Below are 24,198 nucleotides of genomic sequence, written 5' to 3' on the forward strand. Positions count from 1 at the left end.
AATGAAGAGACTGGATTAAACAGAGTTAAAGGTGTTGGTGCTATTTCTGCTTAGTTACAACAAAAGGAGCAGTGGGTGAGTGGGTTATCTTGGAGGAAGGACTGAAAGGATTACCAGAAGACTAATGAGAGCAACTTCGTCACAAAGCGAATGGTGGAGTGATTAAGTTGTTGAAAAAGCAACCTCTACTTATTGTTGAAGCATCAACAACTCTCATTAAACTCAACAAACACTTGTGCAAAAATGGAATTTGAAGAAAGGGGGAAGGTTCGCTTGCCATTTTTGAAACAATTTCAATGCAACTTAATGGTTCTGTTTCTTAGAATTCTAGAACTCCTGCAGCCTAAATGGGTATGGAAATGGACCCCTGATTTCAATCCGAAAACTGAAGAGGACATCTGTTAGTTCTTGTGAGTAAAGAAGACATGAAAATGACAGAAATACCTTCATATCACTCATCACAGCTTCTTCACTAGCTCACAAGCCATGACACTTGGTTTGATCCCTCCTTAAGGTCACTTGATAACATTGATTCAGAGTCCAGACCCAGACCCACTTGGGGCTTTACAATGATGGATCAGTGGGTGTTATTCCATTCCAAGCAGTTAAAAAGAGAGAAAATGTGGTAGTGGTGGTTAAGAGCAGGTGAAGTGGGTGACAATTCTGCATATGCTTTGCACCAGATTTATCAGATTATCCATGTTTAAGCCTACCAAGTAAAGGCCATTGCCAAACTTTTGTCCCTATTGGATCGATCTTTCAAGTGACAAGGTCCAGTTAGCCACTTAACCAGACTAATCTTGATACATCATGACCTAACTCTTGTAGATTCTGTTTGGATGCATTAGATGTAATCTCATTGTGCCTGTTTGCATAGAATATAAGATTTAAAAACTGATCATCAATAAAGGGAAAAAGTATTTTCTTCACTTTTCTTTTAGGGTGGTCCATGGCTTTCACTAGAAAAATTACTTGCTGCAAAAATGTTCATACATCTCATTTGAGAATATTCACCCTTTTGGGGGGTTTTCCAAAATTTACCTCCATTCCCCAAGTCATTGAGGGGTGCATGGGTTTACATCCTTTACAATTTTCATCCCCTACAATTCATTGAAATTTTTATATCGAGTGACAAGTGGCAATTGTTATCCAATGGTCAGAATTAGAACCAAGTAAAAATTGAATCTAATAAATTCTTAAATTTGCTAATGGTGGGTTAGTAAAGCGGTTAAAGGCCTAACCTCCCACGGGGAGGTCTTGGATTCGACCCATTTGACACCATTAATATTCTCATTCTCATCTCGGTATATAAGAAGCTCTTAATCCCAAAAAAAAAAATTCTAAATTTTTTGATAATTTCGTCTCTTTTTTTTTATTGAAGCTCAATTTTAGAGATTTATTAAATTGAATTCTAATTCTGACCATTTGCTAATTAGCTATCATCTGTCACAATCTTAGATAGCAATTATAAGAAATTACAAGGAATGGGAATAGCGGCTTTCTATTATGGGTCTTCTTAATTTTGATGGAGGCCCATTTTTCTTGCCCTAGTAGATTAATTTATCCTGAATTGAAAGAATCGAATATCTTCATTGACCTATAAAATAATTTTTGGGGCCCAGAGCTATTAACTCGAATTGTTACAAAACTGAAACTAAATCCTTTAAAACCCATGTAACCGGGACTTCTTACTACATGGCTTTAATTTAAGAATGATATAACACTATAGGAGGCTTATTATTATTTTTATATAAGGTTCATTCGAGCTATCTTAAGCATATTTCTATTAAATTCTCATGAGATAAATAATACTAATATAGATAGGGTTTTGCCCTTAGTCTTGATGAGATTCGAATTCTAACCTCTTAGATATAAGCGTTGGTCTTTTGCCAATTGAGTCTTACCTCAAAGTTACTATAGGAGGCATTTACTAAAGAACAAATTACATATACAGTTTCTAGATTTATAAATTATCATATATTTATCACTTGTAATTTGTTTTATTATAAATATCTTCTTATGTTTAACACCATCAATTTTAAATAGAAAAACACATATTTTTATTTTTGTCGAATCTTTTAATAAGTGAAAAAAAAAACTGAAAATACTTGAAAATCAATATTAATGCTCTTCACTCTCTCCTCTTGTTCTTTTTGAGACTTATGTGAATGTAAAAGAGGATGATATAAGAATTTTAGAATACAATAGATGTCGAGTCACCATTTAGCTCTAATGATCTAATATATAATTTGCAACATAATGGAGGCGTAAACCTAATGTAGTAAATTTTTGGAAAAATAAACATAATAGTTTGTAAACATTAGGTGTATGTATAATTTGCATTTTAATAAAATGTTCGGTTGTGATTTTTACTTCACTCACTTTTGTTATTTATCAGGACTCTTGAGTCAACAAATTATTAGCAAATGTGGAGTAAAAGCACTCATCCAAAAGTGTTATTTATCAAGACTCTTGAATCAACAAATTATTAGCAAATGTGGAGCAAAAATACTCATTCAAAAGTGTTACTTATCAAGACTCTTTAGTCAACAAATTATTAGCAAATATGGAGCAAAAACACTCTTCCAAAGGGTGGGTTATACGTAATTCATCCAAAGCTGCATCCACAAAAAGTATAGATGGATTTTTTTTTTCCGGCCAAACACATGAACACTTCATTCAAAAAAACAAGTCTGGGGAGATACTCACAGCAGAAGTACTGTACAAATTATCAAGCCCACGTGATAGCTGCATCCACCAAACTTTAGACAAACCCAAACAACGGGCCCCTCTAGTTAACAAATTGGCAGAAACATTGGCTGCGTGAAAAATATGTATAGATGGATTTCACTATGAAGAAGAAACACAAAGTACAAGCTAGGTGCTTTCAACCTTTCTCAACTCTATTATAAGAGACTATGTAAGGGCCTGTTTAGTTACTTGAGTCAGAAGATTTCAAAAATTTAGAAATTTCAAATCTATGGAGTCATGGTTCATAACATTAATTGTTTGGTTAGCCTAAATCTTTGAAATGAAATGTTTAACACTTTTATAGTAGGAGTGAAATCCCCATAAATCTATAGATTCATGTTTTTAGTGTAAAAATGTGAATCTCTAGATTTCATGAATCGAAGGATTCACACAACCAAACGGGTATAAATCTCCCATTTGTGAATCTAGAAATTTGAAATCTCTAGATTCATGTAATCAAACAAGCCCTAAGAAAATAATAGATAAAAATCTTATTTTAAAATAAAAAGACTAAAATACCCTCATACCTAGAAAATGCCCAAAATAACAAAACAGGTCTTTTAATTAGTTTGAAAATCATAACGTCATTTCAATAAAAAAAAATTAAAATTCCAAACATGCCCCAACGACAGACAATGTTGACAAAAGAGTGAAAGACCATCGACTATATTTAGGCATTTAGCTTTAAAACAAGTCCTAAAATACATAATGAAAATTGATTTTTACCTCAAAACGAAGCAAGAGAAACATACGATTCATTTCATTTTCATCTACTGGAAACTGGAAAGAAAAATAAGGGATTTTGTTACGGTTGGTAGCCAAGAACATAGATGGATGGAGCAAAGTTTACACTACCCTACCAAAATAGCTTGACCAACCAGAAAGAAAACAAAAGCCCAACTGCTTAAAAAAAGAAGGCTTTGAAGATGGCCGGCCATGTGGGGCGGTGGGGGCTTTAGGCCCCTATATTTATATATTTTCTTGTCAGTCAGTCATCAATGAGTGTGAAATTCTCCATTCTTCCAAGTCACGTTTAAGTGAATACCAGAAAGCCGTAACAAGTTGGAACTTAGAACCAAATCTTGTTTCCTTCCCCATATCCATCCTTCTCTTTTGATGTGAGCAAATTGACAAGTAACCAACCCTTCAGTATTATTGATCGTAATCATCGATTACCATTTTTAATTCTTATCTCCTTGTTAACCAGGGCTAGTCAAGATTAAATATTGAAGGAGTCGAATAATAAGTCCTGATCACTTCCCCAGTGGAGGAACATTAAGCCATACATATTATGTGGGCTCATGTAAAAACTACTGCTAGATTATTTTATCATATTTTAGTTCAATTTTTCAATAATTACTTCGAATATACAATGTTAGAAATTAATTTAATTAGTTCAATAATTAATTTTTTTTTGGTAATGTTCAATAATTAAATTTAAAAATTTTAAATTAGGTCCTCGTTTTTTAAAAAGAATAACAGAAAAAATAGAGAGAGAATACATATTATTTAAATAATTATTTTAATATAATTTTAAAAAATAATTAGTTTAGTTAAATTGAAAGAAAAAAAATCTATTTGTTCATGCCTTCGTGGTTAATTTTCTAAGTTTTTCAGAAAAAAAGAGAAAGTAGCTGATAATTGTGGAGATGATTTAGAAACATTATAAGAGAGAAAAATATAAGAAATAAAAAATAAGATTCATAAAGAGAATAAATAAGAATAGAAATATAAGAGAATAAATAAAGAGATTTATAGATAATGAGTTAGTTCTTAATTAATTTGTAACTATTTATTCCTGAAAAGTAGTGGTTTAATGGTAACTGTTGAATAATGATTAAGAATGACAACTATACCCGTCATCTTTATCTTAAAATTTTATTTTTAATATTGAGGACCAAATAGTGATATTTCACATGTGAATGAGAGAGAAAAATAAAGAAAAAAGTAAAGAAAATAAAAATAAAAATAAAAAAAACGACTAGCACAGTAAAAATAACAAGATTTATTTACTTTGTTCAATGATAAAGTGGTAAAATCTATATTTATTAGTAGAGAGATCATGGGTTTAACCCTTACCGACTACAAAGCTCCTAAGTTGACCCAGATGAACCTCAGACAAAAAAAAATTTTATTTTATAAAATTTAAGTGTAATAATTTTTTTTTGTATGTATATTTTATCAAATTCTTGTTTTATGTCTTGTGGGTATCTCTTTACAATTCTAGAAGACAACGCATGGTAATTCTAGATCTAGCAGCTGTGGTCTTTTATATTTACTTCCTTTTAATCAAATTTCTTGAATCTCAAAATTGTTAGGTGTTATCTTGAAAAATCACATAAAAGATACCTAAGAAATAACAAATAAAAATTTACGTATTTACCTTGGATCCCTATGTGGAGATCTTTCATCTTAACATAAAAATAATTAAATGATGGTTTATCACATGACAAAGACAATTTGTCACTTGCATCTGTCTTTATTTGTTTACAACATAATTATTATTTTATGAAAAAAAATAATTATGGAAAACGACTTACTAGATCAATTGGTTCACTACTGTTCTTTGCCACATATATATTAAAAATGACATCTATACCCGTCATCTTTATCTTAAAAACTTATTTTTAATATTGAGGACCAAATAGTGATATTTCATGAAGAGAGAAAAATAATAATAAAAAAAGTAAGGAAATAATCAAATTTAAGAAGAAAAAAAATACTAGGCAAAACAAAAGTAAGAATAACAATATTTATTTACTTTGTAAGATGTAAATGTAATAATTTTTTTATATGTATATTTTATCAAATTCTTATTTACTGTCTTGTAGGTATCTCTCGTACAATTCTCGAAGACAACACATGGTAATTCTAAATCTAGCAGTTGTGACTTTAACTTCCTTTTAATCAAATTTATTGGATCTTAAAATTGTTAGGTGTTGTCTTGAAAAATCACATAAAATATATCTAAAAAATAACAAATAAAAATTTATATTTCACCTTGGATCCCTATGTGGAGATCTTTCATCTTAACATAAATATGAAATTAAATGATCATTTATCACTTGACAAAGACAATTTGTCACTTGCATCTGTCTTTATTGGTTTACAACATGATTATTATTTTATGGAAAAAGACTTAGTATATCAATTGGTTCACTACCGTTCTTTGCCACAAATTTTTTTTTCTTTTTCCGTTTGGAACTAAAGTGTCTAGGTACCTGCCAATTTTGAAGATGAAGAAAGAAAACCCGTCAACTTATTTATCTAAATTTTTTAATTAAATACTAAGCATTTAACTACTCTTAATGGCATTAGGTGGTGAAAGCTAGTCAAAGCCTATGAAAATACCAATTGGAATCTAAACAAATTATCATGATTTTAAGGTTTTCTACAATAATTGACATTTCAATACACTTTGGTCTTTACTATTGAAAAGTTATTCAACCAGTACTGATCACCACGTCTTAGTGAAAAAATTAAGATTCGAATACTCTCCTTGATAGTATATATAATAACCCCCACCAACTGCTAATACAAACTGAAGGACCTAAGCTTGAATACCACATTAAAAGCTTGAAATATTATATATATATATATATATATATATATATATACTCAAATATATATGAAATTACAAAGGGCCTTAGTAAATCAATAGAAGAGTAAAACTCACCAAAAAAAAAAAAAAACTGATAAAAAGCTCAATAATATATCACATTTGATCCATATTTGAATAGAAGGGTAAGATAATTTAACAAATTCATAATTAAAAAAAATATATATTTGAAACCATATTGGTCAATTGGCAGATAAGTATTGGTTTACCAGATACCTAAACACCACAACTAGTGGTTCTTTTCCTTTCAAATCAAAAGGTCATGAGTTATTATAAGAAAATCTCAAATTGGACCGGTTGAAAAGCCTTTTTCTTGGGTAGAAATCCGGTTCACATCGATTTAACCAAGACGGAGACGGAAATTCAGACGCTTCTTCCCTAATATAACTCCTAGAACCTTTTACAATGCCCATGCACCTAACGTGCTCAAAACGCTTATCAAAGTCTCAAACTGCTAAAATTCAAGTAGCTTTCCTCTTATTTCTCACTTCTTTGCTTTTCTTCACATCTCTTCACTTCTTTCTCCCATAGAAAATCCATCAGATTCACATCACAAGAGATCTCCATCTCCAGAAGAAGAATTCCCTCTATCCAAACATGTTATCTTCAACGAGAAAATTAGCAGTGGTTATTTTTGCGATCTTCGTGGTGTTTTCTACTCCGATGAACTGCGATGTAGTGCCACCCGACTCTGGAGTCAAGTGTACACCGTGTACCGAACAGAATCCGCCACCGCCTCCACTAGCACTACCACCGCCTCCACCAGCACTACCGCCGCCGCCGCCTCCAACAAAGCCGCCGCCGTCTCCATCATATCCTTACACGCCGAACTGCCCTCCGCCACCGTCATCCTCATCCTCATCCTCAGGTCACTATCCACCATCTCCACCGTCGCCTTACTATTATTTAACAGGTCCTCCTGGGAATCTTTATCCCTACGATCAGTATTACTCTGTTTCCTGCCGGAATTGGGTTCCAGGATTTCTGGTTACTGTTGGATTTGGGATACTGGGATTGCTTCCTTATTGGCGAATATGATGATTCTAGCTCAAAGATTGGATCTTTAGGATCGACTAATAATTCTTAGGTTAGCTGTGCATCACTTTTACTCAAATTGTTTAAAGCGATCATCTTTCTTTTTCTCTGTATCCATGTCTCCCTGTTTCTCTTTAATTTGTTTAGCTGGTAGCAGAGGGACTAATTCCTCTTATGTTCTTATCAATTGTTTAGCCTTGAATAACAGATGAATCAGATTGAGAAATTTAAATAAATTTGTGTTAAAGAATTCCGATTTCTCCTGCTCTGTTTTGATCAAAACTGTAGCTTTTGGTTCGTAGAATAGAAATTAGAAATTAAGAATTGCAGGTGGGCAAATACATGCAAGGATCATGCGATGCATTCAATCCACTAAAAATGGTAGGGATTCGATAGAGCATTATCTTTTCATAGCTCCACTATTACACTACCTGTTACTCTCACTGCGCACTGGGCCTAGCATAAATTGCTAAAATTTCTGATCATGATCAACACTTGATCCATAGATGGTCCCAAGGTATCAGATTCCGTTACAGCATGAGCGGTTGGACCAATTGAAACCAATACTCTCGGTTCAGTTTCTTGGTGAGTTCTTGCGAAGCAAGTTGAAATCAACTGTCCTTTGTCAATATAGGGTTGGTAGAGTGGTAAGATCTATACTTTTCAGTAGAAATATCATGGATCCAATTCTTGCAACCGAAGAAGCTCCTTCGAAAAATGTAATCGAGGTGCGTAAAAGTTGGCCCGATGAAGTTTAGAGTCTTTAGACACAAAAACAACCGCCATTTAAAGCTTTACATGACATGGGATGTGTGACGTGTCACCCAACCAAAAGGTGAGAGGTCCAAAGCCTATCCAACGCATTACCCACCCACCCAGAGATGCTATCAAATAATAAAGTTGATAGAGAAGAAGCCGTCCAAGTGGTGCTTCGCTACTTACGATGTTACGATGAGCCCAATCATCACCATCCACCTTGGGCTACAACCCAAGTAGAGACAAATAAGTGGATCAGTAGAAGGACAGATATCAAAAACAACATTATAGAGCCGTGGGGCACAAGTATGGACGTCATCGCTTTTCTCTTCGCCATTCACTACCACTCAACGGCCAACGTCTATATTTTCAATGTGGAGTTTTTCTTTTCTTCTTTTTTTCTTTCTCTTTCGGTAAAATGTGGAGTTGTTTGTGGGTTCCAAGAGTTAATTAGGTGTCCGAGGAGTGATACTCACGCGCCTTCTCACTCCATGATTTTCTTTAGCATGAAGACTTCATATTTATGTTTTTCTTTATGATTAAAAATTTAATAATTTTATTAAAATATTATTTAATAGCTTTTCACACGACGAGCGAATGAATCAATCAGAACGAATCGCACGGTTCAACCAAGAGAGAATCCGAGTGGAGCGGAAAGCGGCCAGTCATACATGATACAGTCATACAACTATACAAAAGCCGTGCCAAAACGTGTCCAATAAGAAAATCCAGCTCCAAAAGACCCTAAGTACAGCTGTAGAGAGTCTAGAGACCCCAGTAATCCACAAAATCTAAATTCGAGAGACGTAAAAGAAATGGAAGCTAGTCAGCTACACATCATAATGGGATAGAAGGATCCAATAGGATTCCCAAATCCAAACAAACCCCATCACTAAAATAAACAAACCAGATTTAACTTCACCAAACTGATCTGACGGTCACCAACTAAAGATAAGACCTATATAAACCCTGTTCTCTCTTCACCGACTTAATCGTTAGAGGAAGCTGATTGGCCAGCATCTCACCTTGTTTTGCTTTTTTTTTTTTTTGGTAATAAGACTTCATCCATTAAAAAAATACCCGAGAAGAATAATCTGGAGTAGGAGAAAACATGGCAAACAATCAAATTTGACACTGACTGGACCCTTCTAGCCAATGTATCTACTAGAACATTAGATACTTTTGAAATAAAAACAACGATCACAAACATCAATAGCTTGACAAAGCAATATTACAAACATCCCAATCTAAATTCGAATTGATACCCTCTAAGAAATAGATAATAGGTTGATTATCTGAGCATGATTGAATCTGCCTATACCCACATTGAATCGCATCATGGAGGCCATCTCTTAGGCCTAATGCTTCACCCATTAAAATAGAGGAATAAGCTTTTGGAGTAGAAACGACATGCAGCAACACTCCGCTTGGAGAAAGAAATGCATATCCAATCCCATTCATCTCTTCTGGTGTTGTAAAGCTAGCATCACACAACACTATTAGCATAGTAGATATAGATTGGCAATAAAATAGAGGGGAAGACAACTGATTCAAGGTGTTGCCCAGTTGAAAATCCACCCGTTGTATTCCTGCACCTTTTTTTCCCTACAAAATCTTCAAATATTCATTTGATGCCTTTTGTGCTTGTTGAGCAACCACAATCAGTGGAGTTTCTTTTTGTCGAAAAATCAACATATTATGAGCAAGCCAGAGATGCCATATGAGGAAACCGAAGCTTGTACAGATTGCTCGAAATTCTTCCTTGCTCAACCGCTAGAAACTCATCCAATCATGAATAAAATCAGATAAAGAAGGAGAGGAACTTGCAGTAGTGAAAAGCCTACTGAACTACCATACCAAACGGCCTTCACATACTTGCATCCTAGAAAAATATGTCCCTCTGTTTCGAGTTCTCCACACCGATTAAATGATTGATCTAAAGGAACCCGTCATCTCTACAAGGCATTACCAGTTGCTATAGCATCCACACACATCTCCACATTAATCTGTTAATTTTCGGTAAGGATTGGCAAGACCAAATGATCTTCCATACCGATTTCGGGATAGGTGATACACCACTCTTTGAAGTTGACGCTAATGTTGCCCACCTTTCCTCTTGCAGAGTTTTAACATGTGATAACAACTTTTCACCGTAAAAATGCCATTACGAGATGCACACCAACATTGCTCATCCTCTTGTTGGAAAATGCTCAAATTCATACAAAGATTTCGATCGACACAGGAAGGAATCACATGTTGCCGTAGAACATCTTCACTCCAAGTTCTCATATTGTGGTCAATAAAATATTCAATAGATGCAATCGTGGAGAAAGGATGAAAAGGAGTAGCCAGTTTCATACCTCTGTCCATTGGCAACCAATTATCAATCCAAGGGTTAATGTGATCTCTCCTACCCACTGACCATCCCAAAACCTTTAGATAGAGCTTCATTTCCCCCAAATTATGCTACACCATCCCCAACTTGCATTATTTTCAGCTGTAGCATTGAGAAAATCTATACATGGAAAGTAAACAGCCTTCAAGACTGAAGAAAGAAGAGAATTTGGATTAGACCAAATCATAAATGTCGTTTACAGAGAAGGGATTGATTATGAAGACTTGAATCTCTAAAACCCACTCCTTTAGACTATTTTGATTTGCACATCTTATTCCAATTTAGCCAATGAATTTTCCCTTGATTTTTTATTCTCCCCAATAAATTATTGCAAATGATCTCCTAATGTCTTTATGAGTCGATTGAGGGAGTTTAAAATGAGATAAAGCATATGCTGGTATCCCTAAAACCACTGACTTGAGAAGAATTTCTTTCCCAGCATAGCAAAGCATTTTTTATTTCCAGCCATTGATCTTTGCATCCCCCCGTTCTTTAAGTTCTTTAAACAACTTTGCTTTCGATCCACCAAGATCAGTTGTAATTATCTGGAATATGTAGCACTCTTGAGAACCAATGTTGGAACCGAGCATGAGTATTTGGGGAAAAAGTTAGAGATGATTTTCGCAAATTTACAGCTTGACCTGAACCTTTACAGTAAAACTGGAGCAAGGCTTTGACTGCAAGTACTTGTTGGAGAGATGCTTTTGTAAACAACAGTGAATCATCTACAAATAGTAAATGTGAAATGCGTGGGACCCTATTCCGAACTCTAACACCAAAAATATCTCCATTCACCTGTGCATGTTGAAGTAAAACTGGTAAAAGCATGAATGCATAAGATAAATAAAGTTGGAGATAGTGGATCGCCTTAATGAATACCACGAGATGGAGTCACAACACCACGAGGAGCTCCATTAATGAGAAGTTGATAAGATATAGATCGAAGATTTCCCATAATCATAGGCACAAATAAATGGCAGAAACCCCATCTCGATCGGAAATTTTGTCTTGGTTTTTTTGCAGTGCCGAATATAATGGAATAATTTATAAGCGATGAAAACATTATAAAAAATGCATCGCCTAGGAATAAATGTAGACTGAAAATGACTTATGACTTCCTCAAGTATTCCTTTCAAATGAGATGCAACAATTTCTGTTATTACCTTGCTCACCACCATGCATAAAGCTATTGGTCGGAATTGAGATCCATTTTCCGACGAGGAGATTTTTGATACAAGGAAGAGAAGGGTTTCATTAAGAATAGAAGTAATAGTATCGGTAGTAAAAAATTCCAGCACCACTGCATAGAGTCTGCTTGATTATCTCCCAATATATTTGAAAAAAGCCGGAGGGAAACCATCATTCCTTGGAGACTTCCATGGACTCATCTCAAAGAGAATATTATTCACCTCATCAAGCGTTGGAATAGCACATAAATTGGTATTCGTCTCGTTTGATATAATTGGATCTATTGTTCCCAAAATTGTTTCCAATGATCCAATATCAATTTCCTCCGCCTAATAGAGTCCAAGCATAAGAGGTGAGGAAAGTTTGGTAGATTTTATCCAAATCTAGCGTCCAATTGTCCATCTTGATCTTGAACAGATGGAACCCGATTTTGTTGCCTTCTTTGAATTGTAAATAAATGGAATTATAGGGGTATTTCGATCGCCTTCAAATAACCATTGATTATGAGATTTTTGTTTCCAAAAAATCCCCTCTTGCTCCAACAAATCAGCTAGATTCTGCTTTAAGCATTTGATTTGAATAGCAACACCATCAGTTAGAGGGCTGCATTCAAATTTAGCAATAGAATCCACAATTGACCTAATCTTTCTATGAAAGTTCCCAAATATAGTGCGATTCCAATGCTTATAATTCTCATGGCATCTACCTAATTTATCATGTTTAATACTTGGGGGGGGGGGGCAACAAAATTCGACGACCAAGAATCTTTAACAACCTCTCCACAATTTGGGTGAGGTAACCAAATCGCCTCAAACCGAAAAGCTTTTTGGCCAATAAAATGTCCACCATACATGTCCAATATCGTTGGTAAATGATCAGATCCTATAGGAACTTTCACAAAATTTGCTGCATTAGGATATAGAGTTTTCCATTCGGAGTTCACAAGAGCCCTATCAAGGCGAATTTGTAGATTTGCATCTCCAATACATCTATTTGGCCAAATGAATCTAGGACCATGTGTTGGAACATTTGCTAAGTCACAATTGTTAACAAATGAACGAAAAGGAGAGAGTTCACCAAATGAAGTAGAAGAGCCCCCATTTTTCTCACGCCATTGTAGATAGGAATTAAAGTCACCTATAAGAAGCCATGGTGAATTTCTTTGTCTTCCCAATGGTTCCAATTGTCTTCCCAATGGTTCCAATAAATTCCAAACAAGGTGATGTTGTGATCTTAGTGGATCACCATAAACACATGAAAGGTGGAAAGAACTAGAACCTAGTGGAGTAATATGAACATCAATGAGGGGAGAAGTCATCGACAATGTTTGAATTTCACATAGTGTTTTTAGAAAATAATCAAACCACCTGAGGCTCCGATAAAGTCATATCCAATACAATAGTTCATTCTCAAAATTCGACAGTGTCTCTTCACATTGGCAACACTACACTTAGTCTCCATAAGAAAAATAACATCTGCATTATTATCATGGGAAAGAACTTTAAGCATATGAACTGTCAAGGGATTCTCAAGTCCCGACAGGTCCAGCCTTAGTAGTTTCATGGCTGCCTATGGGCCAGTAATTCAGAGCCCACATGTGTAGTGTGTGAAGAGAAAGAAGATGTATCCGAATCATGATCCAAGCCATCCACATCTAATCGGCTTCTTTTATAATTTTCATGAGATAAATGAAGGATTGGATCTGATGACACAATATCCATACAACTCACAACATTCGGAGCTTCAACATTAGTTTTGGGAAAAGCCATGTTAGTGTTGCCACATCAGCTTCCATTAGTTTTGATGATAGCAAACATAAATTATTAATGTCTACATTAAGTTGTGATTGTCCAGCTCATTACTAAAACAGGTGGACTGAATCCGACTCATTAGACCAAACTCACTAGATGCTTAAGCCCAAGTCAAGATCAAATAATTTTGGACAAGGAATCAAGGTCAAGATGAGTATCAAGTTCAAAGCATAAGAAGATGCAAAGATCAAGTCAAGTTCAAGACTTAGATGAATTATGACTTAGGATACCTCCATATGCACTCACATGTAATTGCATTAAATTATAAACATATCATGCCACTAGATTGACCTATGACATATTAAGAGAGTGTATGAGGCTTAGGGTTGGTTAGGAATATCAAAAACCCAATCAAGTCCTTGTTTGCACCTGACTATACACCTTGTGCATTTTCCTTCTGACTAAACGGACGTCTGTTTGGTCTTGACTTAGCCTAACGGCTATTTTTTTAACGGATCTTCATCTCTGTTGGGAGGTTGGGTCAAGCAATTGAATGCCATCTTTATAAGACCCAACCACCCCCATTTGAGAGGTACTACCTTGCCTATTGAGCATTTACTATCTTACAACTCTCAAAGCTCTCAAATTGGTGAAAAAGCCTTGATCATTTGCCTTCCAACTTCACTCAACTTTGAAGGACATTCCAAAGTTGTCAAGCAAACTCATTAGAGTAAAGCATGAAGTGAATGAAAACCATTGGGACTTTATTAGTGGTGCATCTCTTCCATTGAGCATTTATATCATGGCATCACACTCACACAAGGGGTAAAGTGTTACACCCCTTGTTAGGTAATATTTTCCAATTCTTCAAATTGTATTGATCGTTCAATTCTAGTCTAAGTTGATTAGAATTGGTAGAGGAGGCTCTTGCCTTTACTTAAAACAAAGATTCTAGTCTAGGTTGATTATGATTAGTAGAGGGTGCTCTTGCCTTACTTAGAACAAAGATTGTAAATGGTACTTTTGCCATATCTAATATAGATTGTAAAGGATTTGATCTCTAATTACCATTGTATTGAAAGAGAATCACTGGTGGAATAATCTCTTGAAGCCAAGAAATGAGTGGACATAGACTTGCAAAATCAAACCACTATAAAACAATTGTCTTGGGGGTTGATTGTATTATTCTATTATCATTGAAATTTACAATTTATTTTATATTTTTAATTAAATCGAAAAAGTAGGCAAGTCCACTAGTTGCAACTTATTCACCCCCTCTAGGTTGCCTTAACAATTAGTGTAGCATTTTGATTTAGTTGGACATCACATAGAGGTGGAACAAGGCTTTGATTTTGAACCAGAAGTTCAACCAACTCCTGATTAGCATGATGCTGAGTGGTCATTATGGGCATCAAAGAACCATCCGTTTTGTAACCGCCTTGTGGGCCCATTTGCCTCAAACATTCTAGTAAGTACATTGATCTTGTAATTGACTTGTAACCACCTCATTCATTCTTCGACCAGACCGTCGTAATCGACTTGCTCCGGCAGCCGAGTGAGCAGCTCTTGTAGTGGAACCCATCGATTCAGTCGGCTTAACTGTTTCCATCGGCAGGTTACGAGCAGTATCCAATACGGTTGCAGAAGGAGGAGTGGCATGGAGGCCCAAGAATTGTAATCTCAGTTTACCAGCATGAATATTACTGTGATCTTGACAACAATCATAATAGTATGGACACTTCAAGTATTCATGTGTAATGAATCCACAGAAATAACAGTAGTTTGGAAGACGTTCATACAAGATTTTTAGAAGAATACGTTGGCCATTACTTCGTTGAATGAGCAATGCTAGCATCAGAAGTTGAGAGATAGTAAGCATAACACGACAACGATAAAAGATAGTACGTTGTCCATTCTACAATCCTGATAGTTCTTGCAAAATATGAACCTTGCCCAGTTTTGATCTACAATTTTTGCCATAGGTCTCATCCATGTTCCATTTCTCCAACAGTAATATGTAGCCATTCACCGACCAAGGTCCTGTGCGTAGCACATTTCACAAATCAACCAGATGGCCGAAATGAAAAACAAATTCACCATTATCCAGAGGGATAACTTTAGCCTCTCTTTGCGTCTTCCAAACCCCAACAAGTCCATTAGATACTGCTTGCTTCCAGTATGGTCGCAGAACAATCACCTTGCCTACTAAAGTAAGATAAGTCTGAACGTAGAAGAGCCTCTTCTTCCTCATCAAAAACTAAAGTGTCATCTCGCTCTGCAGTTGGCCCACGTGAAGAGCGATGATGGGAAGGGCCAGCTTTCTCTGCCGTATCATGTTTAGCTTTCTCTGCCGTATCATGTTTAGCAGTAGGTCTCCACTTCGGTTGAATTTTTCCTTAGAATGGCAATTCCCCTCCCTCCAGCATTCATGATTTAAGAGAAAGAAAAGAAGAGAAGATACAGTAAGCATTGAAAGGAGAAAGAAAGAAACTGAAGATGTTAACAGAAAACCACACTCATTTTCACACTCAACACTGGACCAAAAAAAAAAAACAAAAAAAAAAAAAAAAAAAAAAAAAAAAGCTTGAACAAGTGGACGTAAGCGAAAAAACAACCGAAAAGAAAGAAGAGTTCAGAATCCATTATGGTAATAGGTTTTGTCCTTGATCTCAAGGAAAATTCGATTTCTTGAACTCTTCATCTCGTATTTCACCTTGTTTCGCAAGCCTTCGTTTGTCAAGCAGATTCAGTACGCGTCACTGTTAAACATCTTGCACTTAGAAAGGATAAACATCTCGACCTTAAAAAGGAGAAAAAACGAAATGAATTGTTCAAATTGTTCCAAGCATAAAACATCAGTGTTCCTCCCATGTCCAAAATTTTTCACACCGGGGCACTTTTGAATGTCTTAGCAAGAAACTGATCAGATCCGAATTACAACTGTGCCAAACTTGATTCACACTAGCGACATGGAAGGAAAATACACAACCAGAGCCGGTTCGCTAGTTTGCAAACCTCAAACTCCCAATTGTCTCTATGCCTGAAGAGTGAACGTATGAATCTCTCTGCATCGTCGTTTTAGACGAGTCCAATCTTGCCTTCTTCGACTCTCTACAAGATTCTTCTACCTCATCCACTTGGCAGAATGAAGAGGGCCCACCGTACCACGCAGATTTCGCACAGCTGTCGTACCCTTCAGCCATCTCTACGAACATGTTCTGTAGTTCCTCCATACTGTAAATCTTCTCCTGCACGCACATTCATCACTTGCTTAGTAAACGCATCATCACCGTTCGATTGTGACATATCTACAAAAACACCATAGATCTGAAGTTTCCCATTTGGTCCAAGAAGACCAGATTACCCTTCGATAATACCTAAAATCCTACCGGTATCCTTTTCATGGAAGTCTTGTCAGGGCATTCGAGAAGCTCAGATATTTTTAGCACAGTGATCCTAATGTTTCTTTGTCCATCCGATTAGAATAAGTAATACCTTCTGTTTCATCCTACGGATTGAATACTTTCTTTTTTAAAAATAATTTTAAAGAAAAAAAAGCCTCCTTGTTAGAACTTAGAACGACCGTGCATTCGTACCTCTCTCTCGACGTCTGCCATTAACGATACCATTTCCTGTAAGAAATCCACAAAACCCTGAAAAGCATCATGAAAGATGATTTTAGATCACACAAAATAATGGAAAGAAAAACAATAAAACCCTAAGAAAAGAACGGAAAAGCGCCAACCTCATCTTCTTCCTCTTCATCGTTGTCTAAATTATACAAGCCAGCATCATACATTGTTCTCTTCCTCCGATCCGACAATACTGTTCCTCACAGAACATTCAAGAAAACACTCGACATTCAGTAAAAATTGAAATTATAAAAGAAGGAACCAAATCCAGAGAACTTTTGGAAACAGAGATGGAATTTCCAAATCGTACCGGAATAAGCCTCCTGAATTTGTTGGAATTTACGCTTTGCTTCTCCTAACACTGACGGGCTCCTCGTCCACCTGTCTGGATGCCATCGCTGCAACACAAAACACTTTTTCAGCATTTAACTTCATTCGCCATTTACAGAGACAGAGAGAAGCAGAGAGAGAGAACAAACGAACATACCATAGCAAGCCTCCGGTAGGCGCTTCGTATTTCAGTGACGGAGGAATTCTTATCAACGCCAAGGATGCCATAATAAGATGCAGAATTTTCGGAACCCATCCCCACAGAGCACCCTCGCTTGAAAATTTTCAGTCCATCAAACAGTAGGAAGAAATCTTGTTTTGATACCTGTTGTTGCAGGAAATGGCTCTTCGCAAGTCCAATTTGATAAAACAGTAAACCCCTGTGCTTCGTGATGGCACTTGATAATAATGAAAGGTACCTCTCGCTGTTAATGTCTTTGTTTAATCGTGTTCTTGTTTCTATTTATATCTTCGAGACTAGACAGAAAGATAAAATATCTGGATTCTGAAGTTTTCCAACTGTATGGGTTTTTGGAACCTTCAAGAACGTCATGGCTTAAAAAGGAAAAAAAATCTTATGGCAGACGCGTGGAAGGGTGATAAGCTTCCACGTGAGATTCTAGCCACAAAAGGCGAGAAGATATTTTGGGCGATGGCGTCGATGATTCTTCTGTGGGACTCTACGCTCGTCTAGAACTCGCTAGTTGTGGGGTTGTGCTTGTTTTCTGCGCATTTAACTTAGAACACGTTTAACGAGATCGTTGATTGTTAAATCGAGGTTTTGACCGAATTGTCGATCTAAAGTGCTGAAAATCAATAGTTAAAATTCGTTTAACTACTTTGCTGGTTCTCTGCGCTACCGACTTTTAAAAGGCGTGTAGATAATTATCATTGGCTATTTAATGATCACGTGTTAGAAAGACACCTCATTTATTATATTATTAAAAAACTCCGTACATCGAACGCACAGTTTTTGACTATTTATTATTTATGTTATTCGTCATCCAATAATCAGAAATGATCTGCCCTCCTCCATGTTCCACCACTTAGAAAAATGTTTGTATGATTTAATTCGTTATTTTGGAGGATTTGCTAGAGTCATGTGCATTAAATATGCAATATCATCATGTCAAACAATTTTAACTATCGGATCGAAATCTTGGTCGAGATTTTGATCTAGACCATTGATATTTAACGGTCAATATAAAAATTTCGGTTGAAATTAGGATCCGATGGTCCAAAATTCGGTATGACAGCACAAGACAAAATTGAAGCAATTTCTGTACTTTGCACATATTACCCCCATCACTTTGTTATACTCATGGTTCATTGTGTCGGCGACATATTGCCGACAAAGGGCTATATGTCGCCATGTCAGCTGGGGGGCGACACGACACCCCCAGGCGACACCGATAAAACTTTAAGTCGACGACATATCGCCGAAAAGTCTGCGATATATCGCTAATTTTGCCATATATAATAGCCTTTCGTTTGTTTTTTGCCCATTTTTCGTTCGTTTTTTGCCAAGGTGACATAGGGCCTCTAGGAAGCCCCCACACCCCCGGGGCGCGCCTCCCGGACCCCCCACCCGCTCATGCCGGGGTCCCGGACCCCCTTGTCCGTCGGTAACAATATGTGAAGCATGAGCCATACATCTCTTTTCTCAACATAATTGTATAATGAATTGTAAACTTTAGTACATCTCTTTACTAATTGTGTATTTGTGTTTTCTTTACATATTTACATTAGTTTATATGAATTTTCCAAACTTCCAGTTTTGCCCGCATACCAGCGGACATGTGCCAATTATAAACTTTAGATCAAGTGATGTTTTAGGTCAAAATAACACTCCCAATGTGTTTATTGACCTCAAATTAGGTTACACGTCAAATTTCAAGTCAAAATGACCTGAAATACCCTTCGAAACAGGGGTTCGATTTTTCATCGAACCCTTGCCAAAAGTCGGGCGACTTTTGGCGACATGTCGCTCATGTCACCGTGTCGCCAGGGTCCGACACAACGACATGAATCGACATATCGAACCTTGGTTATACTGTTAGTAGTAAAACTAAAATGCCTATTATACCCTTAAAAGATTTTAAAACTGAAACTAAAATTACAAACTTACCATTCCATGTTATATTTTTCATGATTATTTTAGTTAGATTTTGGAGTAAAACTGGCACAAAAAATGGAGGCGTTAAAGCACTAATACCCTCACTTTATGTTTAAAAAGTACATAGACCCCAAAATTAGATTTTTATTGAATATATTTATCAAATGTATCATTGAAAATAGTTAAATTACTGTTTATTTTAAAAAAATATCCTTATAATAAACAGTGTCTAAAAGATTTTCAATGATAATATCCAATAAAAATCTAATTATGGGATATCTGTGCTTTTTAAACATAAAGTGAGACATCAATGTTTTAAGGCCTCTATTTTGAGATGCTAGTACAATTTGCTCTAGATTTTGTGTGTATTTTATAGGGTCTGAGTAAAAGGAGAAGAGAAAAGGGGGTTAGTTGGTTGGATGAGGCATTATTGCAATTAGTCGTTTGCGATTGAGTGGTTCAACACCACCCACCCTTCTGGGTCAAATTCCAAACTAGTTGCAATTATATAAGGTCTTTATTGTTTGGAAAATTCTCAAGGGTAAGGTTTTTCATTTAAAATTATTTTTATCTTTTTAAAAAGTTTAATCAAACAACTTAATTATGATTTCGGTCATTGATATATTTCAATCTTAAAAGGGGTTTAATTGATAAATAGAATAAATCAGGGGGTGCCCCTAAAAATTTCGGTTGTCGTTTCAACTTTCACGAACTTTCAAAAATTAATAGAATAAGAAGGCACAAGCATTCTTCGAAACAAATTATAAAATTTAGTATAGTTTACATGAAACCCCTCTCTTTCCATTGAAAATAGGACACACACCCTCCAAAATGAAAGCCTTGCGAAGAGTCGAAGACCCCTTCCCTTTTAACTCTTTGTTTTTGGTAGAAAGATGATTCCATTAACTAAAAGGAAAAGCATCTATTACAACCTACCGCTAATTTATCAAACAACAATAGCCATCGAATATTAGGGGGTGGGATTGCAATATTAAGAAAGGCATCTTGAGTAAGTGCGCTTTGTTTTGCCAAATCATCAGCTACCATATTTGTTTCCCGATAGACGTGTCGAAAACTAGTTTCATTGAACGATGGTAGGATCCCCTTGATATCAATCATGATGGAAAAGAGTTTCCAAAGTGTTGTGGTTGAGTCGTGATTCAGAATATGTGCTAATGCACGATTGTCCATCTCCAGTTAGATATCCTGCTACTTAAAGTCACGGGCCCATATTAACGCTTTTAACTCTACTACTAACTGTTAACTTAGGATTAGGGGTGTAAATGGAAAATTGAAATCCCCTCCGATTACTAATAGGATGTAGATATGGTATACCCTTTTCTTATATATTATTATCCGTCTGATAAGATTATCCAATTAAGTTACTTATTTGGAATTATTTTTCTTGATTTTATGATTTTTTACTTGAAATATGTGATTACTTTTATAGACTTTTTATTCAAAAAACTACCAAAATTTTTAAATTCTTAAAATTCAAGCCTAACCTTACAAATAAAATGGTAAAGATGTCAACAGGTCATTTGGAATAATCTCCTTAAGAAATAATTTATTAGATAGGATATTATTCGAATCAGTCCAAATATAATAAGATGAAGATACGGTATTATCACTATCCAATCCAAATCCGATCCGTTTACACCCTTAACTTTAGATGTCATTTTACATTTTTATCCTTAATAAATTTATTTAAAAACATAATATGAAATTAACAATTTAACCAACTAAACCCTAGTCACCTTATACTCTCCCTCCTTCTTTCATTCCACTGCCACACAATATTCTTCTCCGTCCGCCTCCATCATCATCTATCATCCGCCGAAACCTCTAGGAAAATGAACCAGTGAATCTTGTAAATCCTATATAACTGAAGAGAAGAGGAATTATGATAAAAAAAATAAAAAAACCCCTAATCCTTAATCCGCACTTATAGAATAAATAAATAAAAAGAAACGAAAGGAAGAGAATAAATAGGAAAAAAAGAAGAGATATGAGAGAATAAATAGGGATTGAGGAGTTAATTTCCATTAGAAATGACATTTTGAATATTTAATAATATTTTTTTTCAAAAATTTCCTTAAACTCACTATAGAAAGAAATGAGAATAAATAGGAAGAAAAGATGTGAGAGAGAAGAGAGAGAAGAGAATTAATAGGAATTGAGGAGTTAGTTTCCATTAGAAATGGCTTTTTCAAAAATTTCCCTTAACCCCACATTTATAGAAGGAGAATAAATAGAAAGAAAAGATGTGAGAGAGAAGAGATGGGAGAATAAATAAGGATTGATGATTTATTTTTTAAATAAAAATGACATTTATACCCATTATTTTACCTTTAAAATTTATTTTCAAATTGGGAGGGGCTAAATAGTGATATTTCACATGTGAGAAGAGAAAAAAGCTGAAAAATAAAGAAAATTAATATAAAAAATGAAAAAACTAAAGAAATAGTAAAAAAAATTAAAAATCCAGGTGGCCATAGTGGGGTCCGCCCCTGCTTGAAGCCTTGAAAACCAACCTTCCCTTCTACAGTTCTACTTGGTTCTCTTTTTGCAAATGAATATGAACTTAGCAGCTGCTCTCTCGTTTCCGTGGACCATCTGAGTTGTGAAGGGCAGGAGCAGCGAGGTTATGGACAACTAGATTTAAAAGTTGCATTTTATATTCCATAGAGCCACCAGCAAGCTCTTCGGATGGAACAGAGTGTGGATCTAATCCACTCTTCCTAATAAAAGTCTGGCAGAAACCATACTTCAAGAACAACATTATATATTAAAGCTCAAGAAAGAAAAAACAAGTAGTCATGACCATCCTCAAAATCAGCTTATACAAGAAACCATCAGTAGATACAAGTGGACGTAGATACTTCTGAAAGCAAAAGGGAATCGATTGAGTTGGAGGCCACTCCTTCGCTTGTCTCCATTCGTTAGGACAAAGAGTGAGAATCATATAGACATTTGAATGAGTACTTTTATCAAACATCTAGCATACGATCTTGTATTCTGCGGTTTCCTTGATAGAAGTGAACCCATAAACACAACACAAAAGTAAATTACTTCGAGCATAGAGCGGCAATTTTGTCCCTTTCTTAGTGAAGAAATTCACTATTGACAAATTTCCATGTATTGGGAAGTCATGCATCACAGCCAAGCCATTGCAGGAACCGTGTATTGGATTTGGAAGATACATTTGTAATTTCTTGGGGGGGTAAAAAAAACAAACCAAGGAAAAAATAAAAAAAAAGGGGGGGGGAAACCAAAAAAATGTCCCCCCCCCCCCCCCCCCAACCAACCAACACCCCCCCCCCACCCACCCCCCCCCCCCCCCCCCCAAGAAATGTTCTTATTTTAGGAGGGACTTGATAGAACAATAAATAGTAGCAATTTTGTTATTTAAGTGACGAAACAACACCAACAGTGTAACTATGCATGCAAAATTAAAGGAAGACAATGAAAACATCAGGGCGAAGAATAAAAGCCAGATAACCTTCCGTTGGCCTGTTGGAGAAACACTAATACTTTTTTGCCACACATATTGTGTGGGTGCTTATAAGACTCATTTGGGGTCTCATCTCTAAATTTTTTTATTATAGTAAATAATAGATCTACATATATTTTGTGGGATCCACATATATTTGAAAAAAAAAAAAATTATTGATAATGATATTTTTTTTGGGACAAAATATAAGTAAAATTAAAGCAACAATATAAAAAAAAGAAAGGAGAAAAAGATAAACGATAAATAAATTGAGAAAAAGAAAGAGTACTTAATTGTGAAGTAGATTTTTGTCCAGAGTACCTAATTGTGGAGTAGATTTTTTCCTAAATTTTCTTAACCAAATGCTTATAGAAAGGGAAGTGAATAAATAGAAAGAAAATAGGAGATAGGAAATAGGAGAGAATAAATAGGGATTGAATAGTCAGGTTCTATAGGAATGACATTTTTATTTTTGAATACTTAATAAGATTTTTTTTCTTCTATAATTTACTTTAACCCACGTTTATAGAAACATAAGTGAATAAATAAGAACAAATGAGAGAGAAAAGAGTGGAGAATAAATAGGGATTGATGAATTAGTTTTTATTAGGAATAACATTTATACTTATTATTTTCCCTAAAAATTTATTTTCAATATTGGGAGACGAAATAGTCACATTTTACATGTGGGAAGAGAAAAAATTAGAAAAATTATAAGAATTAAGAGAATCGTATAAAATTTAAAAAAATTTAGGGCCACCTCGGCCCCTCTTTCGGTCCGACCTTGGAAAATATGCATGTACCATGACATTTGTCAACAAAGTTGGATTCTTAGCATTTAAAAAAAGAAAAAATATGCATGTACCATGACATTTGTCAACAAAGTTGGATTCTTAGCATTTAAAAAAAGAAAAAAAATGATAATAGCTCTGTCGATAGAATCTGGATCCTCACCCCGTCGGAGTAGCACAGAGTGCTCCCCGACGGGTTCCTGACCACACAAAACGTGGGGTCCATGGGTATTTTTTTTTTTTTTTTTTTTGTGTTTTTCCAAAAAGTGTTTTCACCATGGGCCCCACTACTTTGTGTGGTCAGAAACCGTTGGGTGCTTTGTGTGGTCAGAAACCGTTGG

General features: G+C 35.5%; 1 protein-coding gene across 1 annotated transcript; it reads right to left on the reverse strand.

Moving 5' to 3' along the window:
• Positions 1–16,395: 16,395 nt before the first annotated feature.
• Positions 16,396–17,866, reverse strand: LOC149024885 (uncharacterized). The gene is made up of 5 exons (XM_089143016.1): positions 17,615–17,866; positions 17,438–17,525; positions 17,241–17,320; positions 17,092–17,148; positions 16,396–16,743 (listed from the first exon to the last, which is right to left on the reverse strand). The coding sequence occupies exons 1-5, from the start codon at positions 17,711–17,713 to the stop codon at positions 16,498–16,500; spliced, it is 570 nt and encodes a 189-aa protein (XP_088999142.1). The 5' UTR covers positions 17,714–17,866; the 3' UTR covers positions 16,396–16,497.
• Positions 17,867–24,198: the final 6,332 nt, after the last annotated feature.

This window comes from Hakea prostrata, chromosome 2 (genome assembly GCF_041222555.1).
Source record: "Hakea prostrata isolate BN-2017 chromosome 2, UWA_Hpros_2, whole genome shotgun sequence".
NCBI classification, from domain to species: domain Eukaryota; kingdom Viridiplantae; phylum Streptophyta; class Magnoliopsida; order Proteales; family Proteaceae; genus Hakea; species Hakea prostrata.